Source organism: Toxotes jaculatrix, chromosome 9, assembly GCF_017976425.1.
Source record: "Toxotes jaculatrix isolate fToxJac2 chromosome 9, fToxJac2.pri, whole genome shotgun sequence".
NCBI classification, from domain to species: domain Eukaryota; kingdom Metazoa; phylum Chordata; class Actinopteri; family Toxotidae; genus Toxotes; species Toxotes jaculatrix.
In genome coordinates this window covers 15,972,277-16,000,056 of record NC_054402.1, presented here as the reverse complement: position 1 = coordinate 16,000,056, position 27,780 = coordinate 15,972,277, and the positions used below count along the sequence as shown (strand labels likewise).

Sequence of the window (27,780 nt, the reverse complement as noted above, 5' to 3'; positions counted from 1 at the left end):
GAAATGGTCCTCCAGAGGATCTCCATTCAGTTGCATTTCACAGCTTATATCAGACCAACCACTCGATGTTACTGGGAAACTGTTCAGGATTGTAGGTTTAACAGAACTCCTCAAGGCTGTTCTCCATGGTTGATTGCCTTCTTTTCCTGCCACTGTGTCTTGGCTCTTTTGGCACGTAGTGAGGCACAGTGGTATGAAAACAAAGTCCAGATAGATGCAAAACTTCCAGCATGCGGACCCTACGTTCCCACGCTGCATAAACGTTGGTGATGCACAGCAGACTTGAGAAATGAGGAACTTGATTGTGCAGAGTTAAGACAATAACTTGTGAGACATGCATGACGATGTTGAAATGTTTTTACCAGTACTGAATAATCAGTTTCAGGGCCATTTTGCCTATACTCACTGCTATAGCCTTGTGTGTCTAGTTTCCACCAGCAGACTTGTACTCTATTAGGGCCTAGGAATAGTTTACCTGTGCGACCAGGCGCTTGTGTGGGTGTCTGAAAAGGATAGTTAGATCGGTTCTGATTCATTTCTGACCACCACTCTTTCCCCAAGTGTCAGGAGTCAAGCACTTTGACTTCATCTCTACTGTAGACATATAAGAGATGCTTTGAGGCATCCTTTTTTGGGGGTTATTTTTTTTCTTTTTTGTTGCTAGTTTTAGTGGCATAGTCAAACAAGAACCTAGTGAGGAAGTGATAGTGATGACAGCGGATGACATGCAGCAAAGGTCCCCAGCCTGAACCCTAATGGGGGTGCATCGATTACATGAATTTTTGTAAACATTAAAAAATGGTAGATATGCTGTACTTCCCTCAAGAAACAAAATGTAGCCTGAAAATAAACGTCAGTTGCAGCTCTGAACAAAAGCGCATCATTTTGGCTTAAATAAATGAAATTATTATTATTACTTTGATATTCTGCACTCTTATTAGTCTTGTTTTTAGATGTGACTCACTAAAGGACAGGGGTTATTTCTCAGACAGCACATGTATGTATCCTGAACGACATACCTATTTTTACCTTCATATCACTCCAGGAATGTTTCTGAGGAAACGCATCAAAAGATTTCTTGAACAAATGTAATAAATTGAGCTGGCAGTTGCCTGTCAAACAGGCTGTGGTGCTTAGAAGTAAACACTGTTTGGTTCAGGGGTTTAACAGTTGTGGGTTGTATTAATTGGTATCACATCACACCCACACCTACAGACAAATTCAAGGGAACTGTGTGGTGTTCATGCGTGCTCAGTGTTGAGGAGTAATGAGCAAGTGGGCTGAGGAGCCTCGCTGAGCTGCACAGATGTTTCTTTTATAACACGTCTTCATGACATCACCGGTCCTGCAGGAAGCTGAGCCTCAGAGCTGAGACTCCTTCACACGAGGCTGCAGAAGGCCGTCCTATTAGGAGAGGCTCATAAACCTGCCATGGGGGTGTAGGCCTGAGAGTTTAATTATGCTGGAGCCCAGCCTTCAGCATATGTGTGTGTGTCTGTGTGTGTGTGTGTCTTTAACCAGCTGCTGCCCTCCACCTCTGCCCTCAGGAACAGAAGCCCGGTGCTCTGAGGTCACACACTCCAAATATCCTGAAGCTCAATGTTTTCATGCTCTTTAATGGGCTCTTAAGAGACGGCATCATCCCACCGGGCTTATCTGCATCACCAAATGCCGTGTTATTAATGGGATGAAAGATGCTCGGTGCATTCTGTGGAAAACAACCTCCCAGTTACAGTCTGAGAGGCTTGTACGTGACAGACATGTCATTTCATCAGGCTTCATGCTGTTGTTCCTGATTAGCCTGATAGACGCTTAGGCAACAGAGAAGCAGGCGGTTTCACCATCACTTATGAGGAGAATTGTTAATTGCAATGCAGATTGTGTTCCCTGTGTTGATAATGGTGCAGATCAATATGCAGACTGCCCCAGTTCCCTCCAGTGAAGCATCTGTAATGTGACCTCTGTGAGTTTGTAATTTTCCTTCTCACAGCTGGATCTTTCCCCATGTGCGCATTGAAGTACACAGGAAAAATAGCCTTTCTAAAAAAAGACTGTCTTTTCCACTACCTTCCTCTCCTCAGTGCCAGCCAGGCTCTTTCTCAAGAGGTGTGGAGTGACTGTTGTATGAGAGCGGACGTTCATGTCAGATGCAACATGTAAAAATGGTCCTTAAACAAGCAACACAGAAGGCTCTGTTCTGAGGGGTGACCTTTTGAATTGGGTGGAGTTACTTTTGGAAAAATGTTTGGGCCCAAAATGCTTTTCCATTTATTATCTGATTTTTGAAAGTGTTTACAAAAAGTGGCATTTCATGCCGGTGTAAGTTGTGGTGAGAGCGGGTGTGTGTTTGTGTGAAATGCACCGTGGTGAGGCTAGCTTTCAGTTTCAAATGTTTATTTTTGGTCGAGCTTATTGAACTGTTAGAATATGTTTTTTTTTTTTTTTAATGTACTTTTAGTTAGTGAAACGTTCCTTTAGCTTAATACCACCTAACTCGGTCAGTGCCTGTGTATCTCACAAACTCTGAACGGAATCAGAAAATATTAAAGCTGCTATAAAGTATTTCTTATATTAACAAATGGATCGGATTTCTATGTGTATGATGAAAGGGGTCGCTCGCAGTGACAAACCCACAGAAAATTAGCACCTGACTTAGTATTTCCCCTTTATCTCAATGGAGCATTTCAGCCTCTTTCAGTCCATTGTTTTGGTTTTATACCCTAGAACTTTGCTGTTGTGCTTCACCCTCAGCATTCCCATCGTTGTTTATTTCAGCAGCAATTGGCTGCTGTCTGCAGTGGAAATGCTCTGACACATTCACTGTGTACTACCTACCAAGCACCAAACACTAGACCAGAAGTGTCAAAACTGTTCCACAAAGGGCCATGTGTCTGCAGGTTTTTGTTCCAACCAAGCAGCAGCACACCAGACTTGACTCATTTAATCTAGACAGACAAAGTTAGCAACTAGCTGTCAACCCGAGTGGAGCATTTAGCAGCTAAAGAGTCTGATATTTCCTTCAGGAGTTGATAGAGACCAAAAACAGAGCTAAAAGTGTGAACATTGGACTTACAATGGCCTGGTGACCAGAAACACAACTGTAAATAAATGCTTATGTTGCTCTCTGTCTTCTAAATAGGAAACTTTTTGCAAAGTTCAGTTAAATGCAGGCTTAGAAACACCAATAGTCAGATAATCAGACAGACTGTGAACAGCAGAAGTGAATGGTAAAATAAATGAGAGGTTTTTCTCATTTTGAGTTTTACATCCAAAGAAAAGGCTTTTGATAATCTGGCTAATTTTTTGGGTTATTTACAACATTGTATGTATAATTATCACTGTCATCATATGTCACCTTGTTCCCAGATGTGAGTAGTTACTGTGGCAAGTACCATCAACTGACAAACAGAGCTGCGGAAATAAGAACCGAGTTGTTATAAACCGTAGTTTTCCTCGAAAGACACCTGGAAGCATCTGGAAGGAAATGTGAGAGGTGAAGAAAGAATGAAGGGTTCAGCCTGACTGACTGTCTCAGCCACTGTCTGTCTGGGTTGACTGAGCAAGGTTTTTAGCTGAAGGGGGGTGGCGGTGGTGGGTGGCAGTGGGTATTTTTCAGCAGGCAGGCAGGAAATGGCCAGTGCAGGGTGTGCCAAGACAGGAAGCCTGACTGAGTGTCTGTGACCACCCCCCATCCCACCAACATCACCACCACCACTACCTCCACCCCCAGTACGTCAGCCACAATGACTGTTCCTCCCCTGCTGCTGCACCTCAGCATTACAGTGCTTCTGCATTCACAAGCAGGCATGTTTCCTGTTTTCATTCCTCCCACCATCCTCTTGCTGTTTACTTTCCCCTCTGTACAGCACAGGAGCTGAACAAGGCTCAGCAGCAGCAGCAGTGTTGCCACCTGCCTCCATTATGTGTATGGATCTTGAAGCACTGGTCATTTATACTAAAATCTTAAGAAAAAGTGTGAAAAGTGTTTTGGAATTGGAGTCAGATATGACTGTGATGTACAGTCAAAAGTACAGTACTGTGCTTCTAGTGATATAGTGCACTGGCTACAAAGACCAGGCTCTCTATAGCCTGCTGCTTGGAATTTGGAATTTGAGCAATATTTGTGCGTAACTGCGCTTTTTCTTGCAAGTGTACCTGGGAAATAGAGTTCACATGTGCACGGTTTTAATGGGGGTTGCAATTAACATTATAGTTATCCATTCATCTGAGTATTGTTTTCTAAAGAAATCATTTAGCTGATGAAATGTCACATCAAAATTCATTACAATAGAAATTGCTGTGGTCAACAAGCTCAACAAGATGCAGGGGCCATTTGTAACTGGTCTGAATAAGGACTTGGACTCTGCACCCCGCTCGAAAACTTTGAAAGATCATTGATTTTCCTGCTTCTTGATTAATTCTGTGAAGATTGTGAACTTCATAGGCAAATATGTAAATTTTACCACTGGCTGATTTTTTTTTCTGTTTTTTGTTCGGTATTTATTTATAAATTTTTTATTCTGTTTTCTCTGTTTTGGTAGTGTGGGTGAGTGAGTTTGTTTTGCCAAAGGTTAAAAATTTTACAATGGATTTTTACAAATGATCAAAATCAGAGAAAAGCAGCAGATCCTCACATTTGAGAAGCTGGAACCAGAGAATGTTTTTGCTTGAAAAATTAAATACCATAAAAGTTCCTCTTTAGTTTTCTTTCAGTTGGCTGATTAATGGATTAATAGACTCATCGTTTCAGCTCTAGTCAAAATACAGTTGAAACCCCCACAGATGCAAACAGAGAGAAAAACCTTCAACACGTATATTAAATGTTTATATCACTGAACTCCATCTTCAGCTCATATTCCCATAATACCCATCACCCTGATGGAGGTCTTTATGCTTAAATACTTGCATTTTGCTTAAGTGAACTGAGTCGTTCTTTCTTGATAATAAGATCGAGACATGAGCAAGACAGAAATGATGATTCGGTGAAACGTGTGGCGCTTAAAGGACTGCTCAGTCTATCATGTGCCTTCCTCCTTCTAGACCTAAATGACTGAGGTCAGATAATGATAGTACTGTAACTAAGATTAATCACTCTCCTCCCATACTAAGTCATCAGGGTTACACAAGGATACCTCCTCCGACTCTTCAGCCATGAGAATTTAAGTCCAGTGAGAACAAGTGTTTCCGGATTTACCCTGCCCCCTTTCATTTGGCTCTGGGGAGGTTTTCCACAGTCATTTTCTCATGATTGAGCTCCACTGGCTGCGGGTTTGTGTCATCATTAATGTTGATATAAAATGTGCCACAGCACAGAGACAGAAATATCCAAGAGCGCTGTCTTGTCTCTTCTACCATCGCAGAGTGGCCATGATGCGATGGCATATCTCAAGGACTAACACTGAAATCAGATTGCCAAGGCATGCATTAATCACACGCTTTCTCATAGTGTTCAGAGGAGTCAGTCAGAAGCAAGGCAGAGGATGGGGAAGTGAGTCAATGGGTGAAGGCTGTTTCATTTAGCAGGCAGAAGATGCTTCCTCTCTCTCTGCACTCTGCACTGGTCCTTCAGTGGACACCGCCAGGCTACGATCAGCATATCAATGCCCAGCTTTCTACAGAGTGGCTGACTGAGGCTTGCCAGGCCTAACTTAACATGCTTTCAACACTGTATCAATAACACTTTGTTCGAAGGCAAAGCTGTTGGGGAAAAAAGATGTTTCTGTGGATACCAAGATGCGAGGAGGAGTTTTGTCTTCAGCAGGGCAGTAATTGATTGGATACTTATTATGACTGCTGGATATGGTGTTTAAGATGAGGGAAGGATGACAGAAAAGCATGAGGGAGGAAGTCCAGAGGAAGGGAGTTGAGGTTAGCCACTTGCGGACACGGTGACGTAGGTCTCTGTCCACATTAAGCAATCTGTGAGTCCCTCTGGGCTTATCTCTGCTCTTTATCCTCGTAATCACTCACTTCTCACCTCTGATTTCATTCCGCATCGCTTCACTTTGTCAGCGTTGTGCATGGCCACCCCACAAGGAGCTAATAGGCCATTGATGCCAGCAAGCCGCCTCGGCCAATGCCAGGAGTCCCAGGCAGCTGGCACTCTTATTCAACCCAAACACAAAGTACAGAGTCTCACTGTGGGCTAATTGGGTCATCCTCATGTGGGAACCAGTTGCACTGGGAGTTTCTCCATCATCACTTCATTTTTGTGTTTGAGTGACAGATAGAAAAGAGGAAGCAAAAATGAGTTGATTCCACACAACCCTGAAAAATTCTGACGCTGACATTGACGTCTAACTCCAGCTGATTAAAACGCTTCAGTGAAAACCTTGTGTTATGTTTAATTCTGTGACCCTTGTACTGATGACAAAACAAGATAGGATCAGCATTTGTTGTTTTGACACATTAATAACCAGGGCTGTGACAGGAAATGACACAAGAGTCACTTCCCTCTTTGCCAATGCAAGGCAGATGTGGTCAGAGTTTAAATAAAATGTTTGCTGAATTTGATTTTGTCATTGCTTGGGGGAAAAAGTATTTATTGCGTTAAAAACCACAGCCCTTGTTCTGAAAAGCTCCCACTAATTTTACAGGCTAGATGTAGAAATTAAGCTCCTATGTTGCACAAATCACATTCACACGCATTTTGAGAACTGAATTCAGTCTCTGGACTTGAGTGGTTAAATTGAACAAAGTCAGTTAATTAAAAACAACTGCTGAATGTCCTGCTAAATGTAGTCCTCTGCACCACCAACACATTCATTTCTTTATTAACTGTGAGAGTGAAACTAAACGATTATGGGAAGATATGTTGGCCTAAAAAAAGCTTGGCAAAGCCAAATAAACCAAGGGTTAAATGTTGACTGTGATAGTTCCTTCTTGACATGAATAGCAGTATGACAGAATGATCCTAACTCAAGGTCTGCTTTCTGACTTTCACAGCTTTTAACCACATCATGGTCCACATTCCATATTTAGGTTGAAAACTCAAGCTGCAAAGCAAGTTGAACTCGAGTTAAGCATTAAATTCAGCTCAGTTTGAATTCAAAATATTTCATTTTTCTTTCAAGGCCACATTTGAGGTGAGCGCACACACACAGACAGTCCATTCACACTCACATAAGCCATCTAAAAATTCAAAATATGATATTAAGAAAAAGGTTGAAATACACAAGGGTTAGTGGCTTTGTTCATCACTGTCCAGTACATTTAATCAGTCCAAAGTAAAGTGACCATCTCTTACCACAGCTGTTCACAGGTCCTCTGGAATAAAACTGAACTTCCATCTGTTTATCTTAAATACAGATTGAAATACAGTCCTGATGGTATTAGCTTATTGATAATATTGATTTGTTCACCGTTGAGCTGTGCAAATGATCTGTGTTTTTCCAGTAAATCTAAAGCTGAGATTAACAACTCCACACGATCCCTTCTCAGTCCATACTGTAACACTGATCATTGTGCTCGTACCAAAGATAAGGCCGTCATGAAAGCTGACAAGTCTGTCAACCGCACTAGCTGTAGTTAGAGAGGCCAGACAGGAATTTTGCTATTATCCACTAAAATCTCCAGTGTAATTCAATGGCATTTTATCAAAACTGTATCCAGTAATCAGTCCATGTTTGTGATTTCTGCAAGCCTAAGCCAGGTTCATTTGTAAAAAGGAAGCTTAACGTCTTACAAAGCAGATGCTCAAATTTAGCTCAGCGACCTTTACCTTGTGGTCTGGATCAGAAGAAACAGACTGTAGGTTTGACTTATTTCAGCTCTCTTCTGCGCAGCCTGGACTGGTCAGTGAAAAGCCCACTGTGTTTGACCTTTACAGTAGATACACACACACACACACACACACACAGCCAGAGTCTTGGCTCAGGTTGTGCTGCTGATGCAACAGGACAGGTGTTGGACTTGTAGCTCCAGTGCTCATGTTTGATCAACGTCTTGCATGTTTAATGACAGGGGTGGAGGCACAATGAGCCATCGTTGTTACGACACTGTGGTGTCTCCTCGTCATCAGCAGGATTACATATCTGAACACAGGCGATGAGGAATTTAGACCCAGAGATGTCGAAACAGCAGCCAGCTCACATTCGTCCTGCTCGCACTCCTCCTGTCCACACACTCCCTAAGTTTCAGTGAATCACTCCTGTGATTTAATCTGAATTTCGCTCCTAAATTAGATTTTTGTGAAGACAAAACTCGTGTTTGACAGCTTGCTCGAGCTGGTGATGAAATGTCATGCAGATCACACAGTGCTGGTGTGTGGAGGATGCAGTCTGTTGTCTATTGTTGTTTAGAGAAGACGAGAGCTGGATTTTAAACCCGATTGTTTTTCTCTAATCCCAACTTGGTTTGGATCTGTGTATTTGAAGGGATTACGGTTAAAACATTCTCTGGACTGAGTTTGAGTGACACTTGGTCTCATATTTGTTTGTTTGCCATAAGGTCACAGAAGGCTGCAGATGTTCTTTTTTACTAATCATTTCAGCAGACTGTGTTGGGTTTGTCTCATCATGGTAGTGACACTGATAGCGACCAGCGCTCCCAAGCTGTTCCTCCTTGCTCCTTCCCTCTTCCCCTGCCCTCCTGCTCCTGGCCCACCCCTCCCCCTCCTCTTCCTCCTCCTCCTCCAATGATTTCTCATGGTGAACTTCCAGTCCTGACAGCGTACATACTGGAAGAGGAGGAGCAGACTCAGGACATCTGTGGGAAGTGAGATTATGAAACAGGCCGCCTGTCCTCTCTTGACCCCAGCCACCACACTCACAGATCATTATGCCATTACCAAAAGTGACAAAATGCATGTTTTTTATTTTACTTTGGTATTTCAGGCCCAGGTTTTGAGTTGAGGGTTTGAGAAATATGATAATCTTGGTTTGATTTTCCTCACATGTGTGAAGTGATATGTCAGCCAGATGCTGCTTCAGAACACCTTGTTTCGAAAAGCATCTGAAACTGCTTAAACTCTCAAACAGTGCATGCCTGGAACTTATAGCAGGAACATTTTGTGGGCTCATTTTTGTATTTATTTCATCATGCAGATTCCCAACTTGGCTGCCAAACAAAACCCTAATGAGATGTAAAGAAAAAAGTATCACAACAGGAACAATACATGGTTTTTAGTTACACTAGCAGCATGGACCAAGGGATAATGCTCGCTGGTTGATCTGGACTGAAATATCTTGACAACTATTGGATGGATTACTCTGAAATCTTGTATAGACATGCACAGTCCCCAGAGAAGGAGTCCTACTTGCATTCTGGGTAATGCAGGCGCCATTGTCAGGTCAGAATTTAAATTTGTACAAGACTAATTTGACCAATTATAACCAAATACTAATGACATTCCCATTGGCCTCTGCTGTACCTTGTGTTTAGTGCTAATGATAGCATGCTAATGCACTAAACCAAGATGGTTAGTACTGGAAACATTATACCAGCCAAATATCAGCATGTTAGCATTGTTATTGTAAAAATGTTAGCATGCTAATGTTGTATTTAGCTCAAAGCTCCTCTGTGCCTACCTCACAGAGATGCTAGCATGAAAATAGGCTCTTGTTTTACAATATACCAGACAGTTTCTTTGAGATAGCATTTTCACTTGTCCAATAAATAAATAAAAATAATAAAAATAATAAATAAAAAGACTGCACATTGTACAACTGTTAGCATCGCTTGCTGAAAGAAGTCACTGCTAGCTCTAGCAGCTAACACTCCCATCAAAACTTCTGGTGGTTATCTTTCAGCTTGTTAACGTCAAACACTACCACCGCAAAAACCTTGTGATTGTCATGATCGCTGTCATACTGGGTCCGTCAGCATGAATCCTTAACTGTGACTGAGCTTGTAATATGAGTTAGATAATACTTTAATTTGAGCTGAGGTTGGTGGGGGTTTGGTTTTAGCCTGGCCAAAATTCCTCAGTAGTTTTAACAGCACAGACAGATTCACCCCTGGTCGTCCACATGTGAGTAACTGTAGTAACTCTGTCATGTAGTCTGCCTACAGTCCTCATGTTATCTGTTTTCTTACCAAGGATTGCTTCCTCACAAATTGTGAATTCATGCTTCTGGCTTGGAAACATTGGTGTTATTTTTGTCCTCGCTCTGTATGCTTCCATGTATTTTACAATCCCTGTTCCTAAGATTCAGCCCACAAACAAGCTGTTTTCTTCCTGCAGTAGAGGAGAGAGAGAACATACGCTGTTTTGCCACCTTGCCCTCTAACATAAACTGTACCTGGTATTGTGCTCCTCTACTTCTCCCTGATTCAAAATGGTGACTGGATTCTGCAGGTGAGACATGTGAAGGGAGATGTGACGGCACATGTTTCAGTTGCTGAGACAGCTGTTTGCCTCTGAGGCTGCCGAGCTCCTAAAAAGCAGAGAGGAGCTCAGCTCAGGCCTCTCAGCTGCTGCCTTGAATATCAACTCTGCAGAAAATGGGTCATTCACCCTTTACTAAAAACTTCGCTGCTTCCCGTTCCCCAGGTGGTTATACAGGGAAAAAGCAACTATCCAAAAGGTGGGAGGGTGTCAAGTTTTAAAATGGAACACTTGACACTTGAAGGTTTTTGTGTGTGTGTTTTTTTTTCTGTAAGCAGTGAGAAAAAAGCTGTGGGCTGATTTGTGTTCTCCATTTCTCTCCTCTGTTCTCCTCTGCCCTTCCTTTCCTCCTCTTCACAGGCTGTCAGCATCAATAAGGCCATCAACACACAGGAGGTTGCTGTCAAAGAGAAGCATGCCAGGAATATCCTTGTATTGTCTGTGTCTGTGCCTGTTTGTGTGTGTGTGTGTGTGTGTGTGTGTGAGCAGAAGTAGTGTGCTTATCCTGATTTTCATGTGTGTGTGTGGAAGCTTTCCTGTGTGGCTGGAGGGTTATGTGAGTGCAAGATCAAAAAAACAAACTTAGTGTAACCCCATCATCTACACGTGGCCCTGCTGCAGAGATAATTTAGTCATGTGTGAAACAGACAGAGAGCAGCGCTGTTTGGAGTTTGCAGAGTTTCCTCTCATTTCTCTCATCAAATAATCTGAAAAGCATAAAATGGTAGTCTAAAGTCCCAGGGAGAGGGACATGTTTATCCAGTATATCCTCATTATTTTTTGTTTTTAACTTTTCAAAACAAGAGATCTCCGGAATTATTTATGTTTTGCTTATTAAAAAACATGAAATTTAAAATTAACATCTTCTGCACAAACAGCCTGTAGTTTAATCATTTTTTTGTGTCCTTTTTTTTTTTTTTAAATTACTTTGAAGGACAGACTCTTGCACACACTCAGCAACTCTTTTTACGTTTTTGTCTTTAGTTTTGATGTGATTGACCAAAAACATTGTCTGAACGTACTACAAGAATCACAGATTTCTTGCATAAAAGGAACACAACAACTTTTGGCAAAGTGGGGTCATAACATTCCAGTAAAAAAGCTGTTTAAACTTGTATTAAAGGATGAAGACTGGCTTAAAAAAGGATTATTCCTGAGTGTATCAGTCACATCCCTGTGAAAGGGGAGAGAGAGCTGCATAAGAATAGATGTCCAGACAAAGAGGTTGAAAAAGAAAGAGGGGGAGAGGGAAAAAGCAGAAAACAAGATGATCAAATGTAACATTAGTCACGAGGCAGACCAAAGCCACAGAAGAACTTTAACCCTGTGATCCTTGACTGCCCCTGTCACCCTGCATCTTGGGGACCCATCATGAGAAAGGCGCCCACACTTTCTGGGCAGCGGTCAACCGGCTTCCGCTCTCCAGCAACGCGGTGCTCTGTTGGAAGTTCTGTCATGTCTTCCACAAGCTGCTGCGAGACGGACATCCAAACGTACGTAGTGATAACATAATGCCATAATCATCTCCACTTATGCATCTTCTTTTCAGTTCCATTGTAGTTTTTTCTGTGTATTAAATGTTTGGAAAACTAAGTTTCGACACAGTCATCCACACAACACTGTCACGCTTCAGCTAGTTATTTATTCTACTGTTTCACCAATGCTCCTCTCCTGCTTGGTCTCCGGCTTTGTCTCTGTGTGTCTGCTGTCGTCACTCCAGGTGATAAAGGACTCCATGAGGAACAAGGCTGATTTAACTGATATGAGCAGGATGTGGGTAAGAACACAAAGATTATATTATATTAATGTAGTCACATCACAGCATGCAGAGACATGAATCTAAGGAGTACGACCTAATGTCATCTCCACTAGTGACTGTGTTTTGATAAAACGGAGTTGGATGCAAGCAAACCTGTTAGTCGTACAAAGTACACACTGTTGTAATGTCATGGTGACTTTTTGTATAGCCGAACTGATATTGTGTGTACTGAGCCAAATATATTCCACACTGAGACTGGTCCTTTTCTTATTGTACAAAAACAAATCCTAATCATCCTTCAGAAAGAGACAGTAAAGCAGTTTGAACTGTCCGTGTCAATAATTATTTACAACTACACATTTATTATGAGCGTGGCCAGAGGTGCAACATGCAGCGGTTTTTGTTCATTAATCCTAAAAAAAACTGAGAATTATATATTCAAGCAGCTTGTACTTTGTTTATAGGCATTAGAGTAGAAGCCTCCAACTGTCCTTGTTGTGGCCATCACAACAGATTACATGACTGTTTGTAGTCAGCCTGCTGCTGTCAGAGTGGAGTGACAGACACTGAGGCCTGTGACGGACAGAGACCTGTAAACTGTGCCAAATGTGAGCGTCAGAGCTCACAGCACATCGCCTACCAGCCTCATGTTGTGGCTAACTGACAGTAGTATTACATCAGAAGGGAATTCCTGCTCTCACCTGAACTGAAAATTTAACATAATTGTAGAAAAATCCTATTGGTGATCACATTTGTATCGATCTGAGTCAGCGCACAGGTTTATTTTGTGAACTTGTTTAGACTGCACTACATAAAGCCACAAAACAGTCACGCCTCAGTTATGTCTTACGTCTTAGGCCTAGGGATTCCTCATTTTACTCTGCAAGTTTTTTTTATTACTCAGTTTCTGCTGATGTCACTTGACAGAAGGATACAGGAAGTTCGGTCCCTGTGACTGAAGTTGTGGCCTCTCTTTCCTGTTGTGTCATTACCACCCATGTTCCTAGGCTCGAGGAAAGAGGAAGTCAGAAGCAATTGGCCAAATAGTTGGGGCTGTTCAACTTTGTCCACACTCTCAGACCACTTTCACACAAGACTGAAGTGAACTGTACCTTCTCCAAACTCAATCAGTGTTTTTCAGTAACAACTCTGTGAACTGCGTAGTAAGAGAAGAGAGTATCCTGGCTGCTGTGGTGTCGTCATGCCCTGCAGTATGAGAATCTTTATAGCATGCTGCTTTCAGCCCAAGTGCCACAATGAATTTCCTCAAATGATTCACTTCCTCTTGTGTTCGTTAACCAGCAAACCTGCAAGTCTTCCAAGAAGAGGAAAGTGAATTTTCTACCTTTGATCATGTCTCTCCTCCTTTCTCTCAACGTCTGTCTGTTCCCCGTCTTCTCTCTTTCCCCAGGGTCACCTGAGTGAAGGCTATGGGAAGCTGTGCAGCATCTACCTCAAACTGCTCATCACCAAAATGGAGTTTCACATCAAAGTGAGTTGGCCTGGCCTATAAAACCCAGCGCCAGTCTCCCTCATCACTCATTATCTTTGTCTCAGACTCTCCTTTTAGTGCCAGCATGGCTCTTGCGTGGGGGTGGGGTGGGGGCATCATAGAAAATTCTGGCTTTTACACTAATGGTAGCCTGTAATGTAGCCTTCTTTTTATGAGACAGCTGAGCATGAGCAGGGACCAAAAGGTAGTGCTGATCCTATCACAGGAAGATGTGGTTAGCTGTGGCCCTGCTGACGGCCCAAGGGCGAGGGCGGTTTGGCAAGATGCAGCTCAAGAAACAAAGGTGTAATGTGACACTTATGACACTATACTTGTATTTCACATCTCTTTAGCCTGTGTTTGCTAAATTTGTTGTGATATATACTTATACATCACCACGCAGGTTGATCTGTGAGCTTCGGGCATTATGCAAAATAACAGCTGAGCTCACAGAGGCAGAAATAATACACATTCTCTCGTCACACCCTTGATACAGGTCAATTAATCAACAATCAGTTCCTGTAAACAGTCTCATATTAACCTGTAACCTGCAAAGAGCCGCGAGCAGAGAATTACGTGTTAAATAATCACCATCTATTGCATACATGCATATTGCAATAGAAATAAATATTTTAAATAAATAACAAAATCAGGTTATTAGTGTATAACTAATAGTATTTCACATAAAGACAACTGCTCTGTCTTTTGTCTTTGTCTTTTCGGTGTCCTCATACAATGTTTAACTAAATGGCATTACTTCAAATACTGTTATTGGCTAGTTAACCTTCAGTGCTACAGAGTTGTGTAAATCCAGCATAACCGGCAGCCAGTCCACCGTCTGTTTGATACAGAGCCAGGGTTTTGTTTTGATTGGGTTCAGCTAGTGAGAGAGGATGTACGGTAGTCAACAGGGGACAAAGTCTGACAGCAGGCAAAGTCCAAACAATTCACTAATCAGAGGGATTCAGAAGGGTTTCATCCCAAATACCTAACAGCCGGTCGTGATTGAAGAAGCATTCAGATACCTTCAATTAAAGCGGCTTTGGTCAATATCTTTTTTTATTGACAGTGGATCACATGACTGATGTGAAAGGGGACGCTCGTAGTGATGAAGACCAGACTCTGTGGGTTCTCCTCAGATTTATGGGGCTTTATAGCGCTAAGTTATCAACTAGCTGGACAGATTTGAGTTTAACCCTGTGAGCCCGTACGTATCATATATGATACCCACATTTCTGGGACTCATTGCATCACCATCAAGCATAAACTTTGCATTTAACCCTTTTAGATGAACTCTTATGCTCGTATACTGACTCCTGGTAGACACTCCTCACTTTTCTAAATGTTTTGACATGTGTGATACAAACAAAAAATATACTTAGAATTTTTTTTTTTTAATTTTTTTTTTTTACATTTTGTCAAAGGGACAAATAAAGAGTTCATATTTGAAAAATTAGAATTTTCTGACCATTCTTTCATAGTTCAGGTCTCACAGGGTTAAAGCTTCCTCGTGTTGTCGTCTCTTTCAGAACCCTCGTTTCCCCGGCAACCTGCAGATGTCAAACAGACAGCTTGAAGAGGCGGGAGAGAACGACGTTAACAACTTGTGAGTGTAGCGTTCTGCTGCTTCGGTTGCTTTCATGAGTGTTGAGCAGGACCGCAGAGCAGGCCCGGCCTGCAGGACCCTCATAGTAATGAGTTTCAGTGTTATTCCTCATCTGTGTGGACAAAAGTGTGAAATGAAACTGCATGACTTTAATCATGATGCGCCAGAGCTGACACTCACACATGAATAAGCCAAATGAGGCTGTTTGTGGTGATAATTTTAGAGCAGCCTGGAGGTGTTGTTCAGCAACAAGCTCAGTTTAAAAGATGGGACACATTTTAGGGTTTTACTGATTTTAATAGACTTATACTGCTTGTTCTTCATACTGTCAGGAAATTAAAAGCCAGAGACAATACAGCTAGTCAATTTATTAATAATTCAATTTATTTCAAAGATCAGATTAATGTGCAAATAAAATGAAAACACAGGATGTCAGTGGGTTTGACTGATATTGTTCATATTAGTGGTTCAGCTTTTTTCATTCTCAGTTCTTGTACATTTGTTAAACAAAGCACCTGCTTTAATACGTCTGTGCCAGTGGTTCCCAACTGCTTTGGCTTGTGAAGTCCAACAAAAACAACCCAGTCTTTACTTCATCAAAGGTTATGGCCTTGGTGTTTTAACAGCTCCTTATTTTCACACACACACAAATTTGAGAAAAGACAGGGAAAATAAAATAATTTAGTGTCAGAAATATGTGTCAGTTTCTTTGTAATCACCTTAATTTATTTCTGAACCCTCTGAACCACTTTGCTATACAGCCACAGGCAGGCATTGTATTCGGTATAACACTGACAGATTTGAATATGACACAGCCAGTGAGAATGCAGGAAGGCAAGTCTGCATTGTTATAAAAAGCATCATAGGGCAAGAGCGTTGATCTCAGAAAACTTTGGAGTTAGTCAGCCTGAGCTGTTCTGTGAGCGTCCAAATGTTCAGAAACAGGAAACAGGAGAACGCTGATCCGCAACTGGAAAACAGAAAATCTGCACTAAACTAAAAAAATACATTTTGTTGCTCTTGACAATGGACCTGTTTGTGTCTCCCTGCGTGTGTTTGTGTATATGTTTATGAAAGCATCTAAAAAGGGCTCTGTCTATCTTCCCTCTAGCTTCCAGTTGACAGTAGAGATGTTTGACTACCTGGAGTGTGAGCTCAACCTCTTCCTGGGTGGTAAGTTATTCTGGTCTGCTTGTGTTACTTTGTGCTACCAGCTGGGCCTATCTGTGGCAGACCATTATATAAACACACACACATACAGATGCACACAAGTTCATACTTTGACAGACAGGAAGACACTGTCTGACTGACACATACGCTGTACAGAAATAGACACTTTGAAGACAAGAAGTGGCCCAGTGATATCAACAGTATCGTAACAGGTCCACATCTTCTGTCTGCTACAAGGCTCTTAGTGGTTACATACTGTACTGTAGCCCTGTTGTTGTCTGGGTGAGTCATCTTAGGTTAATGTGTCTAAAAGTACGGACCGGGCTAAAAATAGACAGCTGGGATGTGACCAGGAGCTCCGAAGAAATGCTGGAAAAGCTGCACACTCCCATTCATAAATGAACGGGAGGAAATTAAATTCTGGTTTCTATTTATCATGCTCTTCATTCTGCATCCCGATGATGATATTATCTCCCCCTCCTCTGTCTCTGTCTAGAGAAATGGAGATATCTGCCACAACTGTAACCTTTTTGTTAGCGTTCAAGACAAAGTGGGCAATATTTTCTATGAGTTTGATGCTTTTATGATCAAATATTCCACTGTAAATCGCCCAAAAATCCCACCACACATTATAGCCTGTGTTGAGTAACACCCAAATCTCAAACTCTTGTCAGCTTCCTCCCCGGGTCTGGTGTTTTTTGTTTTTTTTTAAGCATCACGTCATCTAAGGGTAAAGTGGCCAGGCCTGAGGTGTTTGTGTGTGTTTGTGTATGTTTCTGTGTGTGTTTGTGTATGTTTCTGTGTGTGTTTTCTAGCTGTGCAGGAAACCACGCCTCTGCAGTGCACAGAGGCTCTCAGGGTCTGGCTTTGGGGATGGTGTGAGCAGGGCAGCAGGGAAATGAAAGAGGGGGTGTAATGATGTAGGCAGAGAGGGAGTCAGACAATCCTGTTAGTGTTTCAGGTTGCCGCTCCCTCTCCGCTCCACTTTAAAACTATTTTTTTCCCCCCTGCTTTTCTTTTTTTTTTTTAAGTAGGAGCGAGCTGTGTGTTGCTTTCAAATACTTGATTACTTAATTTTTAGCGGCCGAGGCAGTGAAATGAATGGTGAGAGCGCAACAGCACGACTTGATTGATTCATGAAAAATTCATAATCGATGAGTCTCATGCATGACTGTCTCTTGGTGTTTGCATTAATAATCACTCATCTGTGTGTATGTGTGAGTGTGTGGTGGCTCCTGCTGTGTCTGTAATGATACCTGGCAATCTCACACAAGTCTGTGTGTGTGTGTGTCTGTGTGTGTGTGTGTGTGTGATTATTGATCTTCTCAATACATCTATTGATCTGGTGCATCCCTCTCTCTCTCTCTCTCTCTCTCTCTCTCTCTCTCTCTCTCTCTCTCTCTCTCTCTCTCTCTCTCTCTCTCTTTCTTTCTCTCCAGTATTCAGCTCTCTAGACATGTCTCGATCGGTGTCGGTGACAGCAGCTGGTCAGTGTCGTCTGGCCCCCCTCATCCAAGTCATCCTGGACTGCAGCCACCTGTATGACTACACCGTTAAGCTGCTGTTTAAGCTGCACTCCTGTGAGTGACACACACACTCCTCTCTGTTGGTCAAAGTGCTTAACTACAGCTTTCAGTAAAAATAGTACATAGTAAAAGTTGTGCAGTGTTTTTGGTCAGGACACAAATATTCTGCAATTTAAAAAATTATTTCTGTAGTGATTGGAAAACTTTGTTAAATCCAGTCAATTGCAGGCTACTTTCTATGTCATTCTATGTCAAAACATTCAATCATTTAGTCTATGAAAGGTCAAAAGGTTGTTAAAAACGCTCATCTCAACTTCCCAGAGCCCAAAAATGATGTCCTTAAATTGCTTGTTTTATCCAACCAACAATCCAAAACCAGAGAGTATTTTTATTGTCACATTTGATTAAAAACAGGCACCAGTTTTTGCTTAAAGAGGGACAGAAACTGTTGATCAATTTTGCAAATTGATTGCCAGCTAAATTGTTTTTCGTTATTGTGAATGCCACAAATTTTTTTTCAAATCACTCGTACGTGCCACTTAAGAACAAATCTGTTTGTGGTTCCTGCATGAGGCCCTCTTAAACAGCGTTGGATCAAGCTGTTGAGCTTCTTTAGCTCATAAACATCCTACAGTACAGAAATACAAATGTGTGTAAGAACTTGGGTGACACTTTCCTTCAAAGATTCAAAGATGACATTATCTTCTCAGTGTCTGAGAATTTCTCAGACCCCTTGGACACATGAAATCTCTCAAAGACCTACTGGATAAAGTTTTGGAAATTTGAAGACTTTCACTTGCCAGCTTTGATATATTCATCCATTAATCCCTTAATATATCTGAACAGTTTGCATGTCCAAGCACTGACGTGTTTTTGTTTTGTGTGCACTTGCAGGCCTTCCAGCAGACACTCTCCAGGGCCACAGAGATCGCTTCCAGGAACAGTTCAAAAAGTATGAAGTTCACTTGCAGTCGCAGCTTCACAGTATTCATTGTATTCTCCGACTGAGTGTGACCCAGAGGACTGAGCTCTTAGTAGCGTGTTGAATGAATTTTCACTATCAAACTCTTCTGCTCCATCTGTGCTCCTCACTCTGATTCTCTCACGATTCCTCTTTTTCCTCTGTCTGTCTTTATCGTTCTCTCTCTCTGTTTCAGGTTAAAGAGTCTGTTCTATCGCTCCAGTAACCTGCAGTATTTCAAGAGGCTGATTCAGATCCCACAGTTGCCTGAGGTGAGGAGCCGCCCTCGCTAATTCTTACATTTTCCACCTTTAACCACACCTGAGCCCCAAGCTGACCTATGACGATTGTTTCAGGTTTCTGTTTAACAATTTGAGTAATTTCCCAACAAAGAACTCTAAATCTCTGCCTTTGTGTGTGTGTTGTTATCAGTTTTTAGGGGGTTCAGTAAATAAACACAAAAAAGTCTTGCCATCTCATATCCGTCCCTTTGTCTCCCTCCCACCGTGGACCTTATGGACACGTAGAACAGTTATGTTAAGGATTATATTATAGTAATCACCTGTTTCCAGTGTGAGAGGTTTAGTGTTTTTGCCTGTCGCCTGTTGGCAGCCCAGTGTTCCATGCTTGCTTTATCTATAAAGTCGTGAAGCCATCTTTGAAGCCAGCTAGCCAGAGACGTCTCTGCTTCACACAGAGTTCCAAGTTGGAGCTGTAATTAAATAATAAGACATTTTTTTGGCACGTAAGGATTTGTTTGTGACAAAATGCTTGATAGCATCTCTGAAACCCTCCTCAAGCGCTCTGCTATTCTTGGGCATTCCCCACACCCTATGAAAAAATGTGCCCAACACATTTTGAGTGTAAAGGGTTCAGTTCTGATGGTAAAGCTTTCATTTTATGCAGTGGGCTGAGTGAAATATGTTGTGTGTATGAAATTTAAAGGAATAGCTTGATGGTTGGGGCTCCTGGAAGATAGTTGCATGTTCTGCCAGATAAGTTTCTAATTTGGGTTGAAGCTATTTGAGGAGAGGTCTGCCTTCCACAGCCTCTCAATAGACAGGGGCTTACAGGAGGCCTTACCCAAGATGGAATATATTGTCGAGACCAGTCCTATGGGGTTGGTCAGAGCTGTATGGGAAAAAAAAGTGAGCTGTGTCCAAGGGAACACCATGAGTGCTGCACATTGCTGTGCAGAGTTGGAGATAGAAAAAGAAAGATGTGCCAGGTATATTGAAATGTTTCTGGATGTCTTGAAGTGCTCAGAGGCCCACAGGACCATAAATGTCACAGAGGGTGTGCAGTTGCAGGGTTATTGTGATGAAAAACGGGAGAGTGAAGATACCAGCTAGACAGAATTTTGCAGTTCTGCTCAGCAAGATACCAGATGGAGATTGCTTCAGCTATAACTGAGCTGAGATTTCTTTCTTTATTGTTTGAATGAAAAAAATGTTGGAGTGGATCCTGTAACCTGTGAGGGTCTGCCATGTTCTCTTCCACTGGCCACCGAGTTGGGTCTGTACACAGTTTACCAGCGATGGATTTAATAGAGGTTACATTTACTGATCTTTCGCTGGTTTTCAGTTTCAGTGCAAGCAAGTGGCCTTGTTGTGCACTATTTAGTCATTTTTCCTTGGTCTGTGCACGAGGAACTATGCTCTGTGTGAGCAAATGATTGAGGTCTTTGCTGAGTATCTTCCTCTTAAGCACTAGTTCAGGCCTGATGTTTAAGATCATAATATTTTCTACTGTAGACATGGGTTTTTTTTCTAATATGCTGCAGTCTGGATTTGTTTAGATTTGAAGCCAACCCAATTGTTTTATCCCTGATGCATCGCTTCAGTGCCTCCCATAGAATCCCGGGATCAGTCACCGGTGCTTTATCAGTTGCAATAAATTCATCTCATTGTTCTTTCATTTCGTCATTTTGCAGTGGAGTGGAGTTGAAACGTTTTAGAGCAGAGAGTTATTTTACCTGTCACAGCTCTGTGATCTGAGAGAGACGCGGGGAGTAATTCAAGATCTGAAATCTTATCACACAGCTGCATAGAGACGAAAATGTGGTTAATACCAGAAAAAGATTTATGTCGTGATGAGAAACAAGTAAATTCTCTCACTGAGGGGTGTCTGATCCATCAGTGTGTGCAATTACCCAGCTCTTCAGCCATGAAAAGAGTGTTTTTAATTTCTTTTTTTTGGCATCTCATCATACTATATGTACTAAATCTGATGTTTGTCAAATCTAGGCACCAGTTATTGATGTGAATACACTGATTGAAACTTTTGCTTTCTGGTCCGTGACAGAACCCTCCTAACTTCCTGCGTGCGTCAGCTCTGTCGGAGCACATCAGCCCCGTGGTCGTGATCCCCGCCGAGTCCTCGTCCCCTGAGTCAGAGCACATGGTGGAGACGGACGACTTGGTGGACACAGATGTCCCCTCACTGCCGGTAACTACACAAGACAAGTATCTCTGAACGGTACCTTCTTAAATGGAATCCATCTGTTTTGTATCTGGCTGTCTCCTTGGCTCATAATGTGTGTTGCTGTAATCAGCAATCAAAGATTTAAGAGGGATGTTTTGGTTGTGGGAGTTTCAGCAGGGAATAGATGCAGAGCGGGAAACTGGAGGAGATAAAACGGGAAACAACCTGCTTCACTAATAGACTCCCTTATGAAAACACAGATTTTTTAGATTCTTGGTTTTAAAAAACTACTCTAAACATCTGGTTTATATTTATGCTGGCATGTCATGGTGTTAATTATATTGACTTTCAAATAGCTGGCTGTTGAGATGAATGTGGAAAAAAAACAAACACATTTATCATCTTGTGAAATGGGAAATAATGAGATAATGAATGACATTTTGGACCCACAGTCCAGCTGCAGAACACCTGGATCACAGACTGTGTGTGAGCAGCTGGGTTTGATGTGTACTAAATGTTGTCTTTAGCTGTAAATCCAAACTAGTTCTGTTACACTCAGCGGAACTGTGGTGGATTGTATAAGGCAAAGACTGTGTTTCCTAATATTACTACAAAAGACAAAGTAACTAAAACTAATAACTCAGGTTAGTTAATGATTGAAGCTCAGGCAACAATAAAATAGTGCCAGTGTAAGTTTTACATACATATTTCATTTGAATTGTCTATATTTTCCTTTAAACATACCTATATTAAACTCACAGGCTGCTTTGGAGACCAAGTTTGACGACCTGTTTGGCACCTCGGCTGCTATAGACCCGTTCAACTTCAACAGTCAGAACGGCATGCGCAAGGACGACAAGTAAGGCTCATCACAAGATTATATTTTAAGATTTGTCTTTTATATGAAGGTTATAGGTGTCGTAATAATTTGAAAATCACCAAGAAGCAAAATAAATCTTGTTACATTTGCGCCAAAAAATGTGAACACCTGATTCATCATCAGACACTGGTCGCTGAGTGAACTGATAACGAGTTCCTGCTGCTTCACCATGCTAATCATTTCCAGCAAAAACAAACAGTATCAGATAAACCACCACTAAAAAAATCATCAGGCCCCCCTACACTTGACCTCTTGACTTAAATTGCACCAGACATCCATCCATCAATATACTGTTGTGTATGTAATCATATGTGAGGCTACGTATAAGGCCATGAATGTATGTGTGTGTATATGACTATAAGACCACCATGTTTATTTCATGTATCTCACATCTTGTGAGATATGACCATGTGCAGACTCTCAAAACAAATTTCCCCTCTGGGACAATAAAGATTATCTATCCAGAAAACAGTATTTATCTGCTACCAGTTAAAATTTACAGCACAGCTTTGGATTTTTGTTTTGATTACGTTTACATTAAAGATGGCAACACAAAGCTGAGAAACCTAAAACTGAAAATCAAACTCCAATTCACTCGTGACGGATGACAGTCACCATTGGCGATACAGGTAATTTATTTGGCTGTATGTTTATGTATTTCATCCATCTGTGTCCATCAGAGACCGTCTGATCGAACAGTTGACGAGGGAGATCCAGGCCCTCAAAGAAGAGCTTGAGTCTTTCAGACTGGAGGTAAAGAATCAAAGAACCCTATTTCCTTTTTACTGGCTGTTGCATCTTTTAAACCTCATATGGAGCTTAAAAAATCATAATAACACACACAACAGACAATCACCTCTTCTCCATCTTCCCTTACTCCATTCCCTCCTCCTCCTCCGCTCTCCCCGTCACCAGAGCGGTCGGTTGTGTCAGGTGCTGAGGGGGCGTGTCAGTGAGCTGGAGGCGGAGCTCGCCGAGCAGAGCCACCTGAGGCTGCAGGCTGTGGGGGAGAGCGAGTTCCTGAAGGCCGAGCTGGACGACCTGAGGAGGGTCAGAGAGGACACGGAAAAGGAGCAGCGGTGCCTGACGGAGATAGAGAGTATGTAGTCTGGAATTGTTGAAGCTTTTTGCCTTCACTTTGTTGCCTTTTGAGTGAAAATCCAACCACATTGCAAAGTCTAAAGCCATCTTATAGAGGATAGAGGATAGAGGGACATTATTTCAATATCTTTGAACACACCAGCACACTTAGTGAGCAGCATTTTATGTTTTAGCCTCATAATTTATTTATTTTTTTGCTCCTGGTTGTGTCCATGCCTCAGCTGAGAAGTGTTGACTGCAGAGATTTAAAAATTGTTGCAAACACAGTAGCTACTCTTCTTGTTGTTGGGAAAACCCACTTAGGAAAGGTAAGAGTTGTTCAAGGTGTGCTTCAACACACTTTAAAGCAGAGGTTACCTCCTCTTGAAATTCAAGTGGTTTAATTGCATGAGTAATACTCTGATCAAAATAAGACCAAGAAAAAAACAGGAAACTTTAAAAACACTTTAATTTCTCAAGCAGTGACACGCAGGGAAAGGAGAAAACTAGTCACACGAAAAAGTAAAAAAAAAAGAGTTTATTAAACCAGGACTTTATTGTGGAAATAATTTAACTGCAATTTCCTCACATGCTGAAGTCATTTACTGGATCAGTGATGGTGCCGCTTCCTCTGCTGATAACTGTGTTTGTCTCTCCCGGCCTTCATGTGTCTCACCAGGAAAAGCTCAAGCCAACGAGCAACGCTACACCAAACTGAAGGAGAAGTACACAGAGTTGGTTCAGAGTCACGCAGACCTGTTGAGGAAGGTGAGAATGACAGGCCTCTCTTCTTCATGTTTATGAAACCTCACTGTCTGTCCTTATACCCAAATATAAAACCTGGAACCTTCAAGTTAAATTAAGTGTGTCCTTAAATTAAATGTCCTTTTTATTTGCCCCCAAGCTGATGACCTGGCCTCTGTCTGAATTATTTTGGTATGTTTCTCTGTATCTGTGTCCCATGTCCTTTGTGTGCTTGTGTGTGTGTGCTTGTGTGTAGAACGCAGAGGTGACCCGGCAGATGACGGTGGCTCGGGCAGCGCAGGATGAAGTGGAGGCAGTAAGGAAAGAGATGCAAGAGAAGGTGAAGGCTGCCCAGGAGACTGCAGACAGACAGGTGACCACGAGATAAATGCTCTTATCACTTGCGAACACACGAGCTGAGCTGACGTGAACTATCTGGTTTCGACTTGTCTTGCTCAGGAGAGGGAACAGCTGGAGCAGCTTCAGGAGCTACAGAGAGAGCTGGTGTCCAGCCGGGCGGAGCTGGACTCCCTGAAGACCACCATGGCCTCGTCACAACAGGTCACTCTCCTCTCAGTTTTAACTGCACTCCTTACACAAAAGTAGCTGAAATCCACTAACTAGGCCCCAGAGTTGTTGCTCTAAAAAGTTACTGAACTAATTCATCACAGTCCCAATTTTCTCTCCCACTAAAAAGAAAAGATTAATGATATGAAATTTCTCACTCTGACTCACAGACCTGGATAATCCTTAAGAATTATAGGCTGGATAAGATCTAATAATGAGCCGCTGGCACTGGTCCAGTCATCAATTATTTGATTATCTCATTTTTGTAGCATTAGCTACGACATGAATCGACTGTACTTGGGATCTGTTTTCAGAATCATTGACAGTTTTGGCATCTGACCTCTTCCACATATTAATGTCCGAGGAAAATTAGACACACATAATATCATTCTGTGTCCTGGATCCTGACTGTCTTGGTGGAAGTTGAACGCACCTGAGCTTCTGTCAGTGAGCGCATGCTCCAGAGTGACTCACACTAATTAAAAACACTCACACAAACTGTTTTTGTGCTTCTTTTTCAAATTCCCTGTCTATCATCCACACAGTCACTCCCTCCATTCCGTTTTTTTGTCCTCCCTCTTAGTCACCGACTGTTCTTCTGCAGCGACCATTTCAGAGGCTCAAACACATCAAGTTTCTGACAGAATTGATATGCTAATACATTTTCTGACATCAGCGATTGAATGAACCGGTTTTCAGAGTGGGGAGATTGTTTAAACAGTAGCAAAACCGTTTTCACCCCCTTCTTTTCTTCTTAATCCTCTCTCGGCCTGCGTTTGTCATCTCTGCACAGCTGAGCCAAGTGGAACTCGCAGATGCCAAGTTGATGTTTATAACAGGCGACTGAAGGCATTTGTTTAAAGGAAGAGGACAGACAGAAAACACAGAAGCAGCAAAATCTTTTCCAAACAACTGCTTGTGTAAATGTAGATGTTAGGTTCCTTGTATTCTGCCCATTAGTGGAGCAGAGTTTCATTGCAGATAAGCTTTATTCTGTGTATCTCTCAGCAGCTATTAAAAAAAAAAGAATCAGCAGAAATATTTATAAGTGGACAACTGAATTACAGAAATTCGATTTAAAAGGCCGTTAATTTGCTCTGTTAACCCTCACAGCGATTCACAAACCCACTGATTGGTGGTGACTCCATGCACCATTCCCCATACCTCTCATCTGTCTCTCATCCTCCCGCCCCTGTTGTCCTAGTTTTGTAGCTACTACTTATCAACTCTGTCACTCTTTTCTGTCCTCCTCCATCTAATCTCAATAGTCCTTTTCACATGCAGCAGCCCACGTTTTACTGCTCTTGTCTCGTGCCTCCAGTGTCCAGCTCTCACCAGCTTCTGTCCTAAAAATCACATTTTTAACCCTTTTCTTTCTCGTCTCATCTCTCAACATTTCTCCCTCTCTGTCGGATCTGCTGGCACCCAGGCCGTAAGTCTCTCAGCTGTTTTTCATGCTTATGCCTCATTTCTTACTAACAAAATAATGATAGTCCAGATATTTCATTTCACAACCCTCCAGTGCGCAGGATCTGATGCAACCCCACTCTGTTGCCATGATTCACGATCGTTGCATTGCAGCCAAGTTGGCCAACCACAACTTCCCACAGCTCCTTTGATTGTAAACTTCACCTCAACTCAAACCTCTCTGGAGACTACGCCTCTCCACAAACTTTAAATGAAGGCAATATTGTTATGATCAGTGGCTGAAGCTAAAGGGTTTTTTATTGTGAGGTCAGAGCACTCACATCTTACCACATCCTGACATGTCCTGACAGCTACGTATTATCCTAACCGTGTCCTCCTGTCTGTTCATTGTGCCTCGAAATCATTCAAACTTTGTCTCCTTCCTCGTCTTTTATCTCTTCTGCGCAGTCGAGCGACTTGCTCAGCTCTCAGCTGGCCACCCTGGAGTCCGAGAAAGCCGAGCTGGTGCAGTCCTTATCGAAGGTGGAGGTGGAGCTGGCGGTCCAGGGCGAGGAACTAGAGCGAGTCCAAAGCTCACTGGCGACAGAGAGGGAGAGCGGGGTGAAGACAGCTGAGGCCCTGCAGAATCAGCTCAATGAGAAGGTGAAGAATTGCCATTTTCTTAATTAACTCTCTTAATTAGCTGCAATAAATCAAGCAGATGTTTCAGCACCAAGTGATAGAACCACTGAGAACTGATGTGTCTAATGAATAGCTTAATTTTTTTTCACCTAGACCCTCTGGCATTTCTAATAAAGGTCTATGTGAGAAGTTCAACCTCGTCTGTGTGTGTGTGTGTGTGTGTGTTCGCGTGCACAGGAGAGCAGGGAGCAGGCGCTGGAGAGCCAGCTGGTGGCAGCTCGCTGGTCCAGTCTGCAGGGAGCAGTGGAAGAGGCAGAGAAGATCATCCAGGACTCACTGGCTCAGATAGACGACCCGGCACACATCAGCTGCACCAGCTCCGCAGGTCAGAAACATATGCTTTAATTCTATAACTGCTGCTACTCAGTGAGGGAACACTAATTAGTACTGTGTGTACTAATGTTTGTGTTTTTTTTTTTATCTCTGCAGACTACCTGGCATCCAGATGTCAGGCCTCTTTAGACTGTATGGACCGACTCAATTCTGCCAGAGAAGCCTTTATCGCTGACAACACAGGTGAGAGGACTTAGTTTAGCTTTATAGGCGATGCATTATGTGTAATGATATGTTATAAGCTAACACATAATTATCTGTTTCAACTAATCTCATGGTGTCTTTGATCCAGTCTTTTGTTTCTTCTGCTGAACAACCACATACCTCACAATTATCATTTTAAAGTCAGTTATTTTGGCTGATTGTATCTGAGGCTGAAGATCGGATGTCATCAAACTCACTACTATAAATGATAATGATGTAAGTTGTCCTTCTGTAGCAGGTGCAACATAAGTGGAAGCACCTGTGAGGATGTCTAGTAGGTGTGCAGGGGCTTTAAAGCTTGAATAATAAAAACATGGTGGGAAAATGGTGACACAAGGATATATCTGCACCATGGTGTTATGAGATCTGGAAAAACAATTGTCATTTCATTGTTAACTGAAAATTAAGTTTGACCACCTGTAGCTTTGATTTTAAAGGTCATACACCTTGTTCAGCCAAATGCAGTTGTTGTAAGGTTTGTATCAGTTTTTTTTTTTTCATCCATATTCACAGAAAAAATACAAACGTATGAGTTACAAACCTGGGTGCATATAAAAATATATATACATCCAAAACAGCAGTAAGATGGTGATATGAG

General features: G+C 42.1%; 1 protein-coding gene across 2 annotated transcripts in view; it reads left to right on the top strand.

The window, feature by feature from the left end:
• hip1 (huntingtin interacting protein 1) overlaps positions 1-27,780 on the top strand; it is a 47,101-nt gene that overhangs the window by 10,063 nt on the left and 9,258 nt on the right. For both annotated transcript variants that reach the window (XM_041045932.1, XM_041045933.1), the window contains exons 2-20: positions 10,688-10,751; positions 11,678-11,820; positions 12,048-12,104; positions 13,498-13,578; positions 15,108-15,184; positions 16,296-16,357; positions 17,794-17,934; positions 18,775-18,832; positions 19,038-19,113; positions 21,146-21,289; positions 22,027-22,124; positions 22,826-22,898; positions 23,061-23,244; positions 23,905-23,993; positions 24,226-24,342; positions 24,429-24,530; positions 26,412-26,606; positions 26,823-26,970; positions 27,075-27,161. In XM_041045932.1, coding sequence (XP_040901866.1) covers positions 10,688-10,751; positions 11,678-11,820; positions 12,048-12,104; positions 13,498-13,578; positions 15,108-15,184; positions 16,296-16,357; positions 17,794-17,934; positions 18,775-18,832; positions 19,038-19,113; positions 21,146-21,289; positions 22,027-22,124; positions 22,826-22,898; positions 23,061-23,244; positions 23,905-23,993; positions 24,226-24,342; positions 24,429-24,530; positions 26,412-26,606; positions 26,823-26,970; positions 27,075-27,161 — 1,996 coding nt within the window. The remainder of the gene's footprint in view (positions 1-10,687; positions 10,752-11,677; positions 11,821-12,047; positions 12,105-13,497; positions 13,579-15,107; positions 15,185-16,295; positions 16,358-17,793; positions 17,935-18,774; positions 18,833-19,037; positions 19,114-21,145; positions 21,290-22,026; positions 22,125-22,825; positions 22,899-23,060; positions 23,245-23,904; positions 23,994-24,225; positions 24,343-24,428; positions 24,531-26,411; positions 26,607-26,822; positions 26,971-27,074; positions 27,162-27,780) is intronic.